At 42.9% G+C, this 17,996-nt stretch overlaps 1 protein-coding gene across 4 annotated transcripts in view; it reads left to right on the forward strand.

Moving 5' to 3' along the window:
• Positions 1-17,996, forward strand: part of NFATC2 (nuclear factor of activated T cells 2) — a 93,834-nt gene that overhangs the window by 40,545 nt on the left and 35,293 nt on the right. For all 4 annotated transcript variants that reach the window (XM_074605268.1, XM_074605266.1, XM_074605267.1 and 1 more), the window contains exons 6-8: positions 1,169-1,309; positions 15,954-16,009; positions 16,936-17,062. In XM_074605268.1, the coding sequence (XP_074461369.1) occupies positions 1,169-1,309; positions 15,954-16,009; positions 16,936-17,062 (324 nt within the window). The remainder of the gene's footprint in view (positions 1-1,168; positions 1,310-15,953; positions 16,010-16,935; positions 17,063-17,996) is intronic.

Here is a 17,996-nt window from a genome sequence, read left to right on the forward strand (position 1 = left end):
GCAGCTGTTAAATAGATGAGCGGCATCCTCTAGAGGCCTTTCCAGTTGGGGTGGATGAATCTGGAGGAGTTTGAGTGCAGGTCATGAACTCGCAGTTCACCAGACCCAAACTGCTGCCCACCTGGTCTGGTCACAGGGAAGCTCATGATATTTTCCAGCTGTCTGCATTGTAGGGAACAATTCTCGCATCTTTGCTTTCTTCGGCTCCTGCTGCTTGTTAGCAAACAGTTGGAATGGACTTGCAGGGATGGTGATCAGGATTCTCCGAAGCTTTTCTGACCATGCAGATGGCTCTTTTAATGGGATGAGAGGAAAGCAGGTGGAGAGGTGGTGCTATCCTGGTTTTCTGGCTGGGGAAAGACAGAATAACTTGCCGAAGTCACGCTCCAAGTTCATGGCTAAGAACAGTAAAGACTTTAGAAATCCTTGATCACGTACATGCCCATCTGGATTCCACTCAACCTTTTCTTTCCTTGCCTTTTGTAATCAAATTCAATTTGCAACACAAGGTCCTGCTCCTCAGATATTCGGGCCTCTGCAAGACATGCTTGCAAAAAGCCCAGGCTGCAGGAGAGTCCCGGCGTGACCCCTCCTGTTCACCAATGTGAACATGACTTTGTGATTGCCCCTCTTGTTGTGTGTACAAGGCTTGGGTGCCTGCACATGGAGACGGTGTTTTTGTTGGCAAACAGATTGTTCCATGCCCAGTGTAGTCCCTGTTCTGTGGGAGGCAGTGGGCTTTTGTAGAAGAGGTTTATTTTTATTTTTTTTCTGAAGGAATTCAGTGTTATTCAGTGGAATCCTCTCTGCAGGTGGAATTTTTGGGCTCCAGGGCTGTAGTGTGCCTGCACTTGAAAATTTGGCCATTTATTTGGAAACAGACATGGGCAAGTTCCAGCTCATTCATCCAAGCTGTCCTTTCTCAAGGACAAGGAGTAAGGCCAGCACAGCTGAAACGCTGCAGCCAGCTCCTGAATGTTTCCAAATAAAATGCCTTGAGTAAGTTTATTTTTCCCTCTCAAACCTAAATTTAGCACCCTGGAGAAGCTGCTTTGGCAGTCAACGGATGGTAACGATGACAAGATCAATCTGTGGATAGTTCTGGGAAGATCTGGAAAGTCCTGGTAAAACAGAGTTGGTTTCATTCATGTCTGCAATTTGTCCACAGCCCAAAGATCTGCTCATGAACTTCCGATGGTTGAAAGACAAGATATTGATAGCTGCCTTGTTTATGGAGGGCAACAGATGATCCTGACTGGACAGAATTTCACAGCAGAGTCCAAGGTGGTGTTCACAGAGAAAACATCAGGTAAGGCAGTTTTTTTCTAACTTTCCCTAATGGGATAAGGCAAATCTGTAGTGGTGTTGTGTCTCACGGTCTTTCCTAAGATTTGTGCTCATGAGTAACTCTGCTCGAGTGAGTAGTCCCATCCAAGTTCATGTAAGTAAAACCAAATCACTTGACTTAACCATGTGAGTAAAATTAGACTTGGGAGCAAATATTTGTGTTATTGGTTCACAAGAATACAGACACTGGGAATCAGCAGGAAGAGGATATGTTATCAAAGAAATGGGATGACCAGTACATGTTCCTCTATGCTTGTTCCATCTCATGTTTAGTGAATGCTACTGCAGATTTCACAATTGAAATGAACGTTTTTTATTGATGTGAACTCCAGGCAAAGATTGCGTTTTCTTCCCTTCAGAAGTTTGTGGGGGAAATTGTTCATAATATGTGTGTTTTATATAAAAGTAAAATTATTTTTATACATACTGAGATAAAAGAACACATCACTTCATCTTCCATATTATTTCAGATATTTTCACATAGGCTCAGACTACAGCAAAACAAATCAAATTCAATTCAAAGAGAAAAGCCCCCTGTTACAGCCCAATGCTACTTTTTTTCCAGTAGAGCTGCTTCTTTTAAAACATGTTTTGCCAGTTTTCAGGTAATCTTGCTAGCTCTTGAGCAACCATGACAGGGGAATGAGTGGCAGATTATAGATTCTCTCTCTTTTCATCTTGTTTGGTGACTTGCTCAGAGCCAGTACAAGATGGTCCCAAGCGCTGACGAGCATTGGATGAATATAAATAATAGGAATAAAGAATGATTACTGGGAGTTATTTAGTTGCCTAGCATCACCTTTTCTGCCTTTCCTGAGCTCTCTGTATTGTGTTTTCATAATGGCATGCTACAATAAGTGTATCTTGATTTCTAACTCAAAGAATACCTGACCCCAGAAAATATGCCTAGTGTGATCTAGTGGTTAAGGTAGGCAGCAGAAATCCAGGTTTCCTTGTTTACAGGAGGAAATGCAAACAAATGCATTCTGCTGTAGTTAGTTACCTGTTTTTTCAGAGCTGAGTCGTTTCTTTTCTAATATCATACGCATGCAGGCATTTCATCTCACCTCACTAAGCAGTATGTGTATTTTATTGGATTTTCTAAGGCTTTTGCAAAGGGACATTTGTTTCTTTGCAAATGGTCTGGACTTGTTTAACTTACCCTTCATTAGGCTTGATTTTTGTATTCTAGATACTGTGCTCTGCAAGGATGACAACAGTGTCCAGGGATCAAAAAAGCACTTTGCAAATATGAAGGGACAGACTCTGCCAGCCTTTACTCTGCTTGATTTCAGCAGGACAGAGGACTCTGCAGTATGAAAAGTGTTAGCCTGTTTTATGTGAAATTTGTGTTCTCTTTGTGCTGTTAAGAAAACATGTTGTTCCCAAGTTTTCTGTTGGTAAACTACGGTAGAGGCAGTTTAAGTGATATATCCAGTGACTTGCAAGGGATTTAAGAAATTGCATCCCCCAAGTGAACAGCATGTGCATGATTTTATGGGGTAATGCCTCTGGCAAAAAGCAAAAATTGAGCCAAAAATTAATGTATGTGGGCATCAGGTGGCGATGGGGGGGGGGGGGAGCGTGCTGTGGGTCTCAGCTTCTTCCCCGCACTACTAGCAAGCCATGCTAGTTTACAGCAAGAATGAAAGGCTCTGGGCTCTGAACTGTGAAGATTCAGATGAGCCTGTGCAGTCAGAGCACTTTTCTTGGCACCCTGTATTTCCTTTTAAGCCCGTGTATTAATTCCTTCCCACTATGCTGCCACTGTTCCGTCGATGTCAGCGAATCGTGAAGGTGCATGGGAACATGCTTGGCAGCCCGCGACAGTACCTGTCCCAAGAATGTTTTGCAGTAACTAAAGGAGATGATACACTAAAAGGAGGTAGCTCTTAATGCCATTTCGAGGAAACATCCAAAACGCCCTGCCCCTATTTCCATATAAGAGCAGAGAAGGCTCTGGCTGGAAGAGATGTTAGAAAGTAAAAAGAACAACAACATTTTCCACACTAAATCTAAAGCTTTTCTTCACTGCTGGGGAAACTGCTATTTTTTTTCTTCTTTTTTTACCTCCTGGTAGCGGAGAGGCGTGACTTATCCCAGCGGCAGTGCCCCGTCTGGAGCAGGGATTTGCATGCTGGTGTTCCATATCCTGCCTCCTCCACCGCCCCTCGGCCTCTGCAGGCGGCCTCAGTCTGCAGGACTTTGAATAAATGATTGGCAGAGGGGGAATTTAGAGGATGGGGGGCCCAGAGGCAAATCTTTGGTCTGAATCAGAAGTCTGTGTAGTTTGCAGTGGGTTATCTGGGGGACTCCACTGCGTGCTGAAGGCGAGCTAGTTCTGTGTATCTGTGCACTGTTTTATAATGCAGCAATACCTCTTACTGCTTTTAAGTGAAGATTGCTTGCTTTAATAGGTATATCTTAAGGTGAGGAAGGTTAAGAAGCTGAGATGGGTATGCAAATCATGCCGGGGCTGATCAGACTCTGGCTGACTGCAGTAGATTGAGAATTAAGCCTTTGTGCTTGGGTTGTCAGAGGTTAATGAGTGTCCCAGCTTGCCTGAAAATTAGGATCCTATGCACCTGCGACTTTCAGCTTCCCTCATTGTACACTGTAGACAATTATCACTACTGTGGCCATGCTTAGTTGTTGTTGCATTAGGTTGAACGCAGAACAAAAAGGCCCAGGTCTGCAGCTGGATTTATCAATTAGAAATGTCACTGGGTGGGAGGAGGAGGAGGATCCTGCGCTCACCTCGGGGAGCTGGCTCGCTGCAGATCTGATCTGCACAGCACCTTCACCTTGCAAAAAGGGCTGATAAGCCGCTCAGAAGTAAAGTAAGCCACAATAAACATGCTGGTGGGTGGATAGTGAGTCGCTGGCATGACCCTGTCTTTGTTGCGCCCTCTTCCAGAGCGTGACGTGGCCCCTGGGGGGCTTGCAAAAGAACCTCACCTTTGTGAAGGCAGGAAGATGCACCAAGCTCGCAGGGGAAACATGGTTTTCTCTGAGTTTCATTTTAACAGCTCACAAGCCTTGTCTGTGCTAACAAGTGGTATTTGATTTCCCACTTTTGCCACCCATTTTAGTTCTACAACTAATGACAAGGGTGAGAGCAGCAGTGTAGATAACCATCTAACAGCTTTTGGCATGTCGTACTCCACAGAGCCCCCTGACTTGTTTGGCCAGTGTTTAAGATGAGAGTAGCAAGACTCTTTTTTTCCTCAAAAACCTTTGTGTGGGTATCTTTGTGCAGTGAGACATTCTCCTGTTAATTGTTTCGTAGACTCCAAAATCTGGGTGTACCTTGAATCTGGGGTCTGAACCAGCATCTGCAGTGAAGCGGGTGCTGAGGAGGCGGCAGTCGTTGTGCCTCACAACACTCGGGAAACTGCTGCTGGGGCTCACAACTGTAAATTAGTTTTTATCCCTCAGGCAGACAATCAAACCTTATTTCCATTTCCTATGGACCTTGTAGGCAATTCTTCACTCACTACTAGCAACACAGAGAAACATAGAACTGTTCATATTTCTGACCAAAATACAACAGGCTTCTAAGAACAATAATGAATAGTTTTTACTTCTCTGTTACACAGCGCAACAGATACGTGTATTTTTCCCTAGGCATACCTGGAAAATAAAGAATATTCCCCAAATTATGCCGGCATGTCATTATGAAAATAACTGCCTTGTTGTATTACACGAACTACAAACTATTGCAATGAGCTCGCCAATGAGAAGTCTGTAAAAGGCTCTCATTTTAGGCTTGTGACAGGAAATGGCAGCAGGAAGTGAACTGAAGGGGCTGGAGCTCAGAGTTCTGTGTGCGAGCAAGGGGATAAAGTACTTGCATTTGAAATGCTGATGCATAAATAGCATTCATTTTCTTAATGGTAAGGTTTACCAACATGCAAGCATTACAGCTTTGAGTTCTTTTTAAGGTTATCTCTTCCTGATGAAAGATTGTCATCTGTAGCTGCCATAAGCCAGGGGAACTCACGAATTTGGTAGAGTCAGTCCAGCACACAAAAGCAGAGTTTGGCTGAAGGTGTTAAGATCTGAACTCAGGGACACCTAACTGAGCCCAGCTAAATAAAAAGAGGTCAGGGGAAGCAACTAGATCGGATTGTACAGATAGAAATTTTTGAAGTGCACGTATTCTTTTAATTTTGAGCTGGAAGAGAGAGCTTGAAAAGCAGCCTTACGGCCATCAAGGATTTGGAATATGCTAAAGGTCAAGGGTGTTAGTATTTGGTTGGAGCCCAGATCTTACAATGCAGTTAAAAAAAGAAAAGGGTTGGAATTCCCCCTTTTATTTGTTTTAATTGTCATGTAATAATTTGCAAGTCAGATGTTGTTGGTTGCATTGTGTTTACTCCCATTTGTGTACTGGTTACTGCTGCTCTGCTGTGAGTGATAGAGGAGTTTCATGTTTCTCTGGGAGAAAAGTGCAAATGGACTGTGCTTTCCCTTGCCAAACTCTTATGGTGGCCACATGGACATCATGAATCATCGCTAGGACAATGTGGGTGGTGGAGAAACAACCCAAACAGAAAGCGTACATCTTTGGAATAGATCCACCATAAATCTTTCAATTCGGCCATGCAGTGTAAAGAGAAGAGGTGGTGCTCTCTGTGCCCTTTGAACTGATGCAGCTGTCAAGGCCTCTGAAGCATGGACGCTCAAAGTCCATTTGACAAAAATAAATCTTTCCAGCTCTAGATTCAAGCAATGGAGTTCTAGTTGCTTTTTCCCTTGAGTTCCTGCATGTCTGTCCACCTCGGTGATATTTTCATGGCAGTGGTTTCTTAGGAGGCTAATAGCTAGAGCAGGTGAGCTTGAACATACTTGAATGTCGGCCGGATTCAGGAGAGCTCAAGCAGGCAGGATCAGGGCTATTGTGTTCAGTGTGTCGGTGGTGAGTTGAGGCTTTCATCCGCACGGTGCCCAGAATGTTGTACCTGAGTGGAGGCACTTGTCTCCCTACTCCAGAAATGAACCTTGGAGCTTGTGCCAGCACCCAGGCTACCAAGACCCACGAACCTTTCTTCTTCCCTCCCTCTTGTTCCGTCTTGTACATCCCCAGGCTCCATCCTTTGGCAGCTTTACTAAAATATCTGAAATGAGATTCACAGAGTTTGTTGCTTCAGGTATGGCAGGAGCATTCACGCCTTCATGCACAGCAGAAGCAGTATCACGCTGCTTGAGGTGTGCACCAGGCCTCCACCCTACGCCCGTCTTCTTTGAGGTTGGGTGCTCTCTGTTTCTCGGGTATATGTTTATGCGTTGCTCTCTGTCAGGGATGGCTGTGGGAGATGGGCTGTCATTGCGCATACCGACGTGTTAAGTGCAGTGGCTTGTGTGCTCAGAATCACCCATGGCCACAGGTACCTGCTTTATCCCAGTATGTTCATTCAGATCCCTTGCAATGGCTTGCCTATCACTGGAACAAGAATAATGATAATAACTATTCTGATTGTATTTGTACTACTTCACTGTGCCTCTCTAATTTTCAACACTTCTGTATATCTGTCATTGCAGATGTGCTTTATTTTAACTCTGGGTAAATAATCTCATTTCTTCGAAACATATTGCTTTCACTTTTAGAAGCAAACAGGCAGGCTCTAGAGTGATTTTGCTCTCAAGCTTGCACTTTTCAGTATTCCTGCTGCATTGCAAGCTAGCAAATAAGCACAGCAGCGCTTGCTGGTTTTGGCATTTCCACTTTCTGGAAAAAGTCTTGTTTATAAAGCACAGTAAGTTGGACCCAATGATGCTATCAAACTTCCTCTACCTCTGCCTGCAACAGTTAAAAGGAAATCACAGCTCCCTAGGAAGGTTTTATATTCACAAGTTATAGCTGGGGATAGTGATAATTCTTTAAATATATATTTAGATATAGTTAAAACGCACAATAGACTTAAAAATATAGAAAATTAAGAATTTATAGCTTCTTACATCACTCCCTTTTGTCCTGCAGCAAGAGCTCAATACTTCCGGTGTTTGGGCATGGGACTTGCTTATGAAAAGCAACCCAGAGAGTTCAGTGAAATGGGGTAAATCCTTTGTTAATGGGTTTGTGGGAGTCCTAGCAATCGGTTCTGGAGCAGTGAACAGCTCTACGCTGCCAGGCACCAACGGGAAGAATGGGGCAGCCTTGGCAAGCAAGGAGTTAAAAGGGGTGATGTTTTACTTTGAGCCGAAGCTCCTGAGGAGGCTGCATCCACAGTAAGTGTTGCCCCAGACCTGAGTCAGCACATATGGGCTGACATTTTATCACAAGTAAAGCCACTATTGCAAGTGCTCTTCTATGCCGTAAATGTCTTTTATAGCCCATATGTGTAGTAATTGTGTAAGTTGAGATACATCTGCTCAAAATCAGCCAAATGACTTGAAATGTGAATCAGTCTTTTGGCCAGGACAATTCACTATGGAAAACTGTGACGGGATGGCATTATGGCACGTATAATGCGAATAGAAGGTGGCTTGTGTATTGGGTTTGATGATAGTGAGGAAACAGGGCTGAGGATCGTGGTCCTTTGTGGGAGATGTGAAAAGTAATCATAAGACTGTCTTCAGCAATGTTCCCCTTTCTGTTGTGTCAAGTCTGAAATTTCATACCATGCCCCAAACAGGGAACTAAATGCCCGTTAGCAGTCTGACAGTTTCATGAACGATCAAAAGACTCCCAGGGAAAGTAAAAAATAGCAAACTATTTTCAACAATTATATCTTTGAACTTAATGATGCAAAATTAATGATGCAATTTTCTCAGGCAAATTAAAGATAAAAAAGACACCAGCCTTTTTTAAAAAAACTTTCAATTTTTTTCCCAGATCCATCCGAAAGAGATATTTGCTATTTGACCCCAGTAAACAACTTTAAATATTTAATGCAGGCTCCAAGCTCCAGTTCTTTCACTGAATTTCTAAATTAATGAACTGAAATAGAGGGTTTAAGTTATGGAGAATTGAGAGGAACCGAGTGTATCTTAGAACTAGTATCATAACTCAGTCACAGACACAATCCATGCTGAACATGCAGGTTTTTAGTGCAAAAAATGTAGGTTTTTAAGGCATCTTAACCTGAGATAAAAGCCCAGCATCTGGGGAAAAGAACCCAAACTATTGATTGTGGTTTTTAATGGGAAAGGCTAAGGAAAAAAGCACAAATATGTGGGAATAGTTATAGAGTTAGCAAAACTGAGAGTGGTACTGTAATCTTAAATGATTCAATTTGTTTGCAACTTGACGTTCTGCAGAGAGTATATGAAATAAATTTGCTATCTTGCTATTTTCTTGGTAGTTTAGAAAGAGCGCTTTCTCTACTCCACGCAGTCTGTGGCTGGAGTCCAGCATGTAAAGCCGGATGCATATCTTCTCCGCTCTAAAGCTGCAGAGCGATGGGATGAACCGGAGGAATAAATTACAGATGTCTGTGTCGGGAGACCCACCTGATTTTTGCATTAGCTAGAGGTGATCACCTTCCAGGTTAATCTCCCCTCCCCGTGCCTTGCAGTGCATAAAAGTAAGGCGCCAGCAAAGTGGAGCACAGGGCCTGCTTGGTCAGTTCTCTCTGCAAAAAGATGTCAGAACTGGGGAGGATGAGGGAGGTTTTGTTCTCTTTGAGTTTCTCTTTGGTTTGTTCTTTCTAAGCAAAAGAGGAATGTGTCTTAGCAAATCCCACCATTTGTGAAGACTGAGGAGTAACAAGTATTAATCAGGAGGATCAGTTTGCCCTATTTTGCTGTGCAAATTAGAAAGTTTCAGGGTAAAGGGGACACCTTCTGCTTTTCCTTGCTATTATAGCTGCTGAAACCCCAGCAAACCTTGCTGCCCACAGGTTTACTTCCTGGCTGAAATGTGCTGCCTGCCCCAGGTGTTCTTGTAATCCCACAGGGCAACTGTCAGACATTAAATTGGGGATCCCAGAAAAACACTGCAAAACAGGAAAAAATCTAAGGATCCCACACACAAAAATGCAAGAGTGTGGCTGCAGAAACGGAGTTGCCATAGCTGTTAGAGACTCAGCGAGACAGGGTGGAATCCAGTGTTTTGGAAGGTTTCCCCGTATGACACAAGATTTTGGAATTTTACAGCTGGTAAATCCTTATTAACACAGGCAGCCACTACTGGCCTGAATTCCCTGGCTCACTGTTTACTATGGGGGCGCCTAGTGGAAGCGTGCCTGGTCCTGATTATTCAGCTTTGAATCTTAATTGTTTAAAGAGAATATTAAAAAATAATAATAATTTTTGGAATAAACAAAACGCAGAGAGACAAGCTCCCATCACCTGTTGACAGAAAATTGATCCTGTAGAAAGCTGGCATGGGGAGTGGAATTCCCTATTCTCCCACTTAGTCATCGCATCCTGGTGTGACTCATTTTATTACATGGAGGTTCCCAGTGGTTTTATTTTGAGAGGAGCTTTTGTTTAATAATTTATACACACACACGCACACACAAACACACGTATAATCTTAAAAAAACAACAAATCCATTTTGATGAATTGGCATAAGGAATCATTTGGAAGAGCTCTGGAATGACAGACTACCCCTGCTGCTTCACTACTCAACTACTGTATTTATGTTTTATTTTAGCGTGAATTCAATTCCTCAACAATAGATGGGGAGAAGTCTTCTCTAGACTTGTTCTCACTGTGCAAAATGTCAGATTTGGGGCTGGGCTGGATGGCGGATGACTAATCCTTTGGCCTTTTACCTCCCAGACCTTGACTTGTATCTTTGGCCTTGGTGACTCAAACTTGTGTCCTCAGTGAAATGAAGGCACTGGCCTCAGCTCATCATAAACAGAGCTTCATTAACTGCAGTGGGCAGTCTTGCTTCAGAAAGAAAAAGAAATCCATGGAAATCAAGCTCAGTGAAAAATTCAATAGCTCTACTTTTGTGAGTTTTAAATTCATTCATGATGTGAAAATTCATAAAATTTGAAGACTAGTCTGAAGTAAAATCTTAGAGGGAGACAACTGCTTAGGACTAGATGCTGAGCAACCTTGCATTGACATGGAGCAGAGTAACTTCCCAGCCAAAATCAGAATTCATCCGCAAGAAGAGCAGGAGAGGTTTTGTGTGAGTTTTCCCCTGCCCGCAAGGTTTCTGCATCCCAAAAGTGGTGTCTGTTCTGCTGGAAAGCATTCATTGTTGTTTGCTTTGTTCTTGGGGTGGCTCTAAAAAACCTTAACTGTTTTCCAGAGATCCCTCTCGCCTGCTGATAAAAGCTGACAGAGATAATTGTGCTTTTTTAGAAGACTTTCCAAGAAACACAGTGCATAGGGAGAATTCATTGCAAACCCAAAGGGAACTCTAGAAATGTCTAGTTGGGGCAGCTCTCCCACTAGCTACTAGGCTCAGTTTCTTTGGGGAACTAGTGTGGTTTGCTGCCTGGGAAAAAGGTAACAGGTTGTTCATTAAGTAATTTGTGTAATGCTTGACTGAAAAGCAATAAAGTACGTTTTCAAGCATAAAATCACATGCAGGCACAGAATCACATACAGAATCGGCACAATAGTATACTTAGTCTTCAACTGGAGAGAACTGCAAAGAAAATTTCCTGAACCTCTCAGTCCATCAGTCATGCTTGTTCAAATAAAGCAGTAAGTTTGTTTCTCTGGTAGTTACTGACCCCAAAGTCATGAGTAAGGTATCGTGAATAATGTGTAAAGGCTGTAACTGGTTCAGAAAACCTTTAATTGGCTAATTAAAAAAAGCCCTATAAGGGGCTGCAGAGAATCACCCAAAATGTTCCTAATGCAGACTGACGTTTTGATTTTCCCCAAAGTTTGAAGCAAGACTTTTGGTATGATCACAGTTTGAGTTAGAGAGGGTAGAATTACTTTCTTCCAACAACTCATTCATTCCGCCAAAGAGTGCTGACACAATCAGATCTCTCATCAGGGTTTAATGCTAAGTCTCATAGTCCTGAAGCAGCACAAAAATCTCTATTTCCTGAACATTTCACTGACCTGTGGTGTTAAAGACTTGCCAACTAAGACAAACCATTAAATGAGCAGGGAACCACAACAGTAAAAATACTGCGTGAGGCGGCCATGGCTGGTAAGACCTCAGGGTCTAAATCCAAAAATATTTTATCATCTTTAGTGGAACTACTTTTCAGAGGCGCGGGTTGAATTCCCTGTAGCAGAGGTAGAATTTGAGACACCCCACACATGTGGACCTGGCACCAAGTTCTTGCGTGATCCACGCATGTACCAGGACATCCTTGCAGTGCTCTGGCTGGCACGTATTGATGTCGGGACAGCCCAGTGCTGAATGCGACATGCAGAGCACACGTTCTCTGCACCTGTGTGCTCATGCTCTTACACTACTTCAGCAAAAATGATGCTGTTGCTCTTTTACAGTTTTCTTACCTCTCCGCTGTCAAAGCAGGTTTGATTATATGCAATAAACAGCTATCTGTACTTGTAGACTTTATATTAAGTTATTAGTCATGCTGGGGCTTAATCTTGGTTTGCAAGCAGGGAGGGACTCATTTGTCCTGTTCGTGGCATGACAGAACGACAGGGTAATTAAGGCCAGAAGAAACCTCAGGAGGTCATTGAGCCCAGCCTCCTGCTCCAAGCAAAATGTGTCCATAGTGTTTACGCACCACCTGGGTTGCACCACTGGCACTGGAGAAAAGGGCTACTTCGGTATAGCCAGGTCATGATGCATGTTTGGTATTGAGGGCTGTGCTTCACCATCATATCAACATTATGATTTTTAGCACATCCTTACAATAAAGATCCCATTTTTTACTTTCTTCAAACATCCACTTGAATTTCCTCCTAAAAAAATCTCATTTATGCACATTCTAAAGATGATAAATGTGTTGACAGTTTGGTGCAAGTTTTCTCTGTTCAAAATTTCCTTGAATGGTCCTACAGATGGGCCTTAGACTTCTCAGTTTTTTCCTCTGGCTCTCCATTAATGCTCTAAGTGTGCATAATCAAAAGATTTCATTACCAGCAAAAAGGAGAGAAAGTAGAGAGAGATTTCTGAATGCAGTTGTATTTTTCATTTTATTAACAGCCTCCCTCATCCTTCTGCCAAAAGCTCACCGTAATGTGCATATCTAGAGGGGTTAAAGGAAAAGCAAATATTGATTGTCTTGAGCTAAAGTTTATACGTTCACAACTATAAAAGTGAAGCAGTGAGACAGATGGAGCCACATCATGATATTTAATCATAAAGGTCAGGGAGTGAGCTGCAGAGTGGTTATATTCAACAGGGCTTCAGTGCTTAAAGAACAGGGATTGCTGCTGCTGACAGATACTTTAGAAACCTGTTTAGCTGCCACGAGCATGAATATATCCAAACAGAAGCATCTATCATCATTAGATTGATAAACCCAAATACATTTATTTCTTGTTTGGTTGGGCTTATTCTCGTTCTTACTCTTAATCCCCACAGACTTTGGACTCAGCCTAAGCACCATTTGATTTTTATGGCTGGCTTCATTAGCTTTTAGTGCAATTTCAGTGGCTTGGTTACTAAATCAAATCCACTGTGATTGTGGTTGCATATGCTTCACAGGCCTCTTGAATACGGCAGATGACTTGGAGGCCCATTTCTCCTTTATTTTATGCATTTTGGATGAAGAAATCCTTTTGATTTCTACCTTCTTTGTGAAGTTAGTGCCGTTGTATCTGCACACACTGTTTGAATTTAGCAGTACAGAACAAAGATGAAAACATTCTGCCTGGAGGAAAACCAGTGTCAAATATTCTCGCTTGGCTGTCCTTGTTGTCAGGACATCTTCATATTGCATTGCTTAGACAGTTCCCAATGTGTGTCTCTATCAGAGCCCTGTTTTGTTGTTCCTTCTCCCTCCTTTTTTCCTCAGACAACTATAAAAATTTCTGTTCTGGGTATTTTTTTTAGGGGGGTATGGGGAGGTTCCTTAACACATACTATGATAGTTTCTTTTCATTAAGATGACCTCGAAGAGGAATTAACTATTTACTGCTTGTCATCAGACAATGCATTTAGTATTTGCTGGATTAAACCCCTGGTATTTGCTGGCTTCCCCCTTCCCTGAGATATTTACCATTTCAACCACAGTGAAGCATTAGCTGCATTAATAGGGTTATAGATTTAATCTGCAACAGTCCAAAGTAGTGGCCAAAGTGAATGCTTATTGTTAAAAAATGGAGTATTTTCCATTTCTGTGCACAGCGGTCCTTTGGGATGTGAGGGCTAAACAGCAAATGGGGCGAGAGCCTTGCTGGCTCTAATTACACGGCTTGCTTAGGCCGTCTCCGCTCCGGCAGTCCGTCACTAATCCACGTGTTAGCGTAGAAAAGACAACTGATTCACTGTGGAGGAACTTGAAACACTTAAACAAGTCTGAATTATCTAGCATTTTCTCCTTGCACCAGAATAGTGTGGCAGTAGCGGTGTGAAGTGTTGGAGGCCTGAGCTCGCTCTCTCTCCCCTCTCTCCCCCTGCAAGGCTCTTCCTCAAAGGTAACCGATGGATGGAGACAATCTTTCAGCTTTTCCTCAGATGCCTCCATGTCCCTGGCAGGAAGGATCGGGGGTGAGAAGGCCCAGCCAGGGCTGTGTGCCTGTGTGCCCGCCACAAGCCAGGCACCCTGCCCGAAGGCCCTGGGGAGCCAGCCTGCCCTGAGGGAGGAAGGGTCACCCCGTTCACGACAGACCCAGGGAAAACCCTTCTCTCCCCTCTGTGTGTTTAGGGGCCAGAACGTGGCCGAGGTGTCTCAGGTGTGGGTGCTGGGGGAGGCCAGGCCCTGCCTGCTGCGGTGGGCAGGCTGGGGGGGACCCCTGGGCTGAAGGACATGGAGCTGGAGCCGGCAGGGCCCTCCCTGGGGCTGCGGCCATGGACCAGAGGCCGGAGAGCCCAGCACATCTGTCAGCTCATTGTCTGCGCGGAGGCGAGAACAAAGAGGAAAACAACAGAAAAAAAAAATGCAAAATGCATTTAAAAATACTCTTTTCATTTCCCTTTTCGCCAGAAGCAGAAGTACTTAAATAACAGAGGACAAAAGCAGCTCTTGCAGAATTTCCAAGAATTGGGAAAAAAATAAAAAGTCCTGTGAGAAGGACTGTTTTTAGGAGACTTCCACCCCTGTCCCGCCAGACCTGGGCGTGCAGTCTGGGGAACCCCCGCAGAAACGCGCCCGCGGCGGCCTCCCCCTCTCCAAAGCAAACACCAGCCTCGCGGCTGCAGTATTTCAAGTCACGTCGGTTGGTTGGGATACGTGTCCCCTATTCATTTTAAAATCAAGCTTTCAGAAAGGTATGAGGCAATTTTTTTGTTCCCATCAGTATTTTTCTTCCGCAAATTGCTTGGCTAAAAGGCTCAACAGAGTGTAAAAATCAAAGGGGTAGAGATTAAAATCTTAAAAAAAAAAGAAAAAAAAAAGAAAAGTAATAAGGAAGGCATTGCTAAAAGATGTTTCTGGGAAGTGTGGGCGACAGTAGATTTAAGAAATATTTGTATCCAGATGAAGCACCCAGTCTATGTACAAATGTCCTGTCACTACTGATGTACTCTTATAGCACGGGGGTTACTTTGATGGTATTCCATACAAGAGGATCAAATTTTATTTTCCACTATAAATACAGTTTTGTGTAACAGAATGGAGATGAGCTGTGTGGATGTAATTAAGAACAGAAAGACTTCTAGTGGTTCAGAGGTAGAGGCAGTTGCATGTGCAAGTGAGATGCTTTTACACAGAGTACCGTGAATATCTGGTGCTTTATAGTGACTTTAGGACTGCTGGTGTCCTCTGTCACAGCCCACAGTGGTGGCAGTGCTGAGGCATAGACCCACAGCTGGACATGTTGGGCTTTTCCTCGATCAGAGGAGATGTATTGCTAGATATCATGTGATGAGGTTTCATATTGCACTTACAAGAAAGGAGTATAAATAGTAAGAAGGCATGCATAATAAAAATCAAGTACCCTATATAGATGGTTTCCCAATTATGGTAAGAATCCGTCCCTGTTGAACTACTTCTAGAAAAACCTGTGTTCCCATGAGAATTCAGAGCATCTGCCAGTTTCACTGTGCAGCACCTCTAAAAATCATCCCTGAAGTGGTTCAATTTGCTTGCTTCCATCTCTGTGCATCCCTTATGAGATCGGGATTTTTAGCTAGTCCTTCCTGCACCTCCTCACCCATTCGACCACTTACCACACTGGTGGGGAGCCATGTGGTCTTAGCTTAAAATAGCGGAAAGTTTGCTGAGCTGCTGACCGAATGTGACCATTAACGAGTTATCTGACCTTCTGGTGCCCTCCCTCAGTCAAGCTGGCTGAAATCAAGTCTGGTAGAAAGCAGATGTTGCACCTGTGCTAAATATTTCATTCCTCAGTTCAGCTAATTTCTACAAAAACACTTGATTTTAATATGTACGTTAGCTTTTTCCTGGCGAGAGAAGTGTTCAATGATGTGTTTAAATTAAATGCTGTTGCTTTTGGTTAGGACTGGGAAGGTGCTTGAAATTAAGTCCATTTTGAGAGCTGTGCTAACTTGGTGCCCTTAATTTGTCTCCTTTTTTTAACTCAAGCTTTATGATTAAAAAAATACAGTGAGGTTAATACTGTGTTATTCTTCCAGATGGGCAGCAGATCTGGGAAATGGAGGCAACAGTGGACAAAGATAAGAGCCAGCCTGTGAGTATGCAGAACATTGGATGTCCTCTCCTTGAGTTTCTCAGACAGCAAGTTGTATTCAAGGGGTAGTTTTCAAAGAGCGTCTCAAAAGCAGAAAGAGCAGCTATCTTACTGCTATGATGAACAAATGTCAAATGCTTCAGCGATAAATGTGTTGCAAAAAGAAACTATTCATTTAGCAGTAACCCACAGCAAACTGAATAGCGGCTAGATTTTGTGTTCTTGCAGAAGACTCTATTGTATCAGCCCAGTCCTCTGCAGGATGCTGGCTGTCCTGACTTCCTTTTGCCTGTATGGAAGTCTTGGTTGCTCTGTACTTTGTAGGACGGGACTTGTACTGTAGTATTTAAAATGAACGTTGGTCTTTCAAGGGAATGAGCCTCTTTGTTCACTTTGCTTAATGGGACCTTGCTGTAGTTGTTCAACGCATTTAGGAGCTAGCAATTGCATTGCCATGGGCCATGCCTGCCCTTGCGGAAGAGAATGGGACGCTTGCTGTTAATTTGCATGGAAGTGGGATCCGGCTGTGTATAAGTAAAAAGCCTATAGAATAATCAGGTTTACTCTAACAAAAAGAGAGAATTCTGCAATACATACTTGTTCATCAAGCACAGTGTGATTAACAGTGCTGCTACATTTATCACCATTCTGTGTGTTTTATTTCTAGCTGAGACTTCTCTCTCCAGGTTCAGGACAACATCAAGTACAAGAGAGGATACAGTACATAGAAACCAGCTTCCTAGTGCCAAAGATCTAGTCTTTCACCATCTGCCTTTTTCTCCCTTTCTTCTCATACCCTTCTTTAGAGGGATGAATAGGAAGATTTCTCTTCCTTTATGCCTGGACGTGTAACAGGGGAGGTCCACGCAAGAATCTGCAGTCAGCCTCAGTTACTAATTCTATATTGTCACCTTTCATTGTTTCAGAGCATGCTTTTTGTAGAAATACCAGAGTACCGTAACAAGCACATTCGCACAGCTGTGAAGGTGAATTTCTACGTCATCAATGGGAAAAGAAAAAGAAGCCAACCCCAGCATTTTACCTATCACCCAGGTAATTCTCAAGGACGGAGCAAGATTTTATTTTCTGCTGTGTTGTTTTCTTGTCATTATTTGAGGATCTAAATTTTACTAATTTAATTCAGCTGAGTGCTGCTAAGCACTCAACAACTGTTTGGTTTAAAGGATGCATGTGATTTATGATCAGGAATTTCCCATAAATTTAAGGAGACAGTTATCTTGGCAATGGGCTGTTGCTGCCCCATTCACTTCATGGAAGTTTGCCAACAGCCTCAGTGGGAGCAGACTCAGTCTGTGACATGATGTGACCCTGTGAAAACCATGAGCATTGCCTTCCCCAGCTGACGTGTATGACACTAAGATAACATCAGATCTGGGAAAGTAACAAGGGCTTGGCATGGAGGAAGACGAACAATATATATTTTTCAGAATGAGGCCGGTTGAGAAAAATATGAATGCTTTTCTGATGTTCTTCCTCTTGGGAATTGGTGAGCCATGTCACAATAAACGCAATAGGATTACTAATGAGATTCCCAGAATTTCTCAGCTTTGGCTGGGAGAAAAATATTGTGAGAAAATCAGAGTATTGTGTTTGTGGAAACCAAAAAGCATAAAATAACAGTACCAGATTTTTTGCAAGCTTCAAAATGATGTCTTAATTTGACTGTTTTCTAAGGATGGACAAACATTCATTATGATTTTTTTTTGGTCTCCTCCAGCCTGGAAATCTCTGATCCTCCCCTGAATTTATGAACTGTATAGTGTACGTGAAGGTTTTGTATAGTTGCTAAATTGTTCTGCTATGGAATAGTATTGATAAGCACAATACTATCCCAATACAATCCATAAAATAGACCACTTCAGACAAGGAATTCCTACACTTCCAAAAAATGACCCTGTTGCATGACCATTATATGCTTTCAATTGTCTGTTCTTTCTGTACTGAGTTTTGGAGAAGATTTTACAAA

This window comes from Larus michahellis, chromosome 12 (genome assembly GCF_964199755.1).
Source record: "Larus michahellis chromosome 12, bLarMic1.1, whole genome shotgun sequence".
Classification (NCBI taxonomy): Eukaryota; Metazoa; Chordata; class Aves; order Charadriiformes; family Laridae; genus Larus; species Larus michahellis.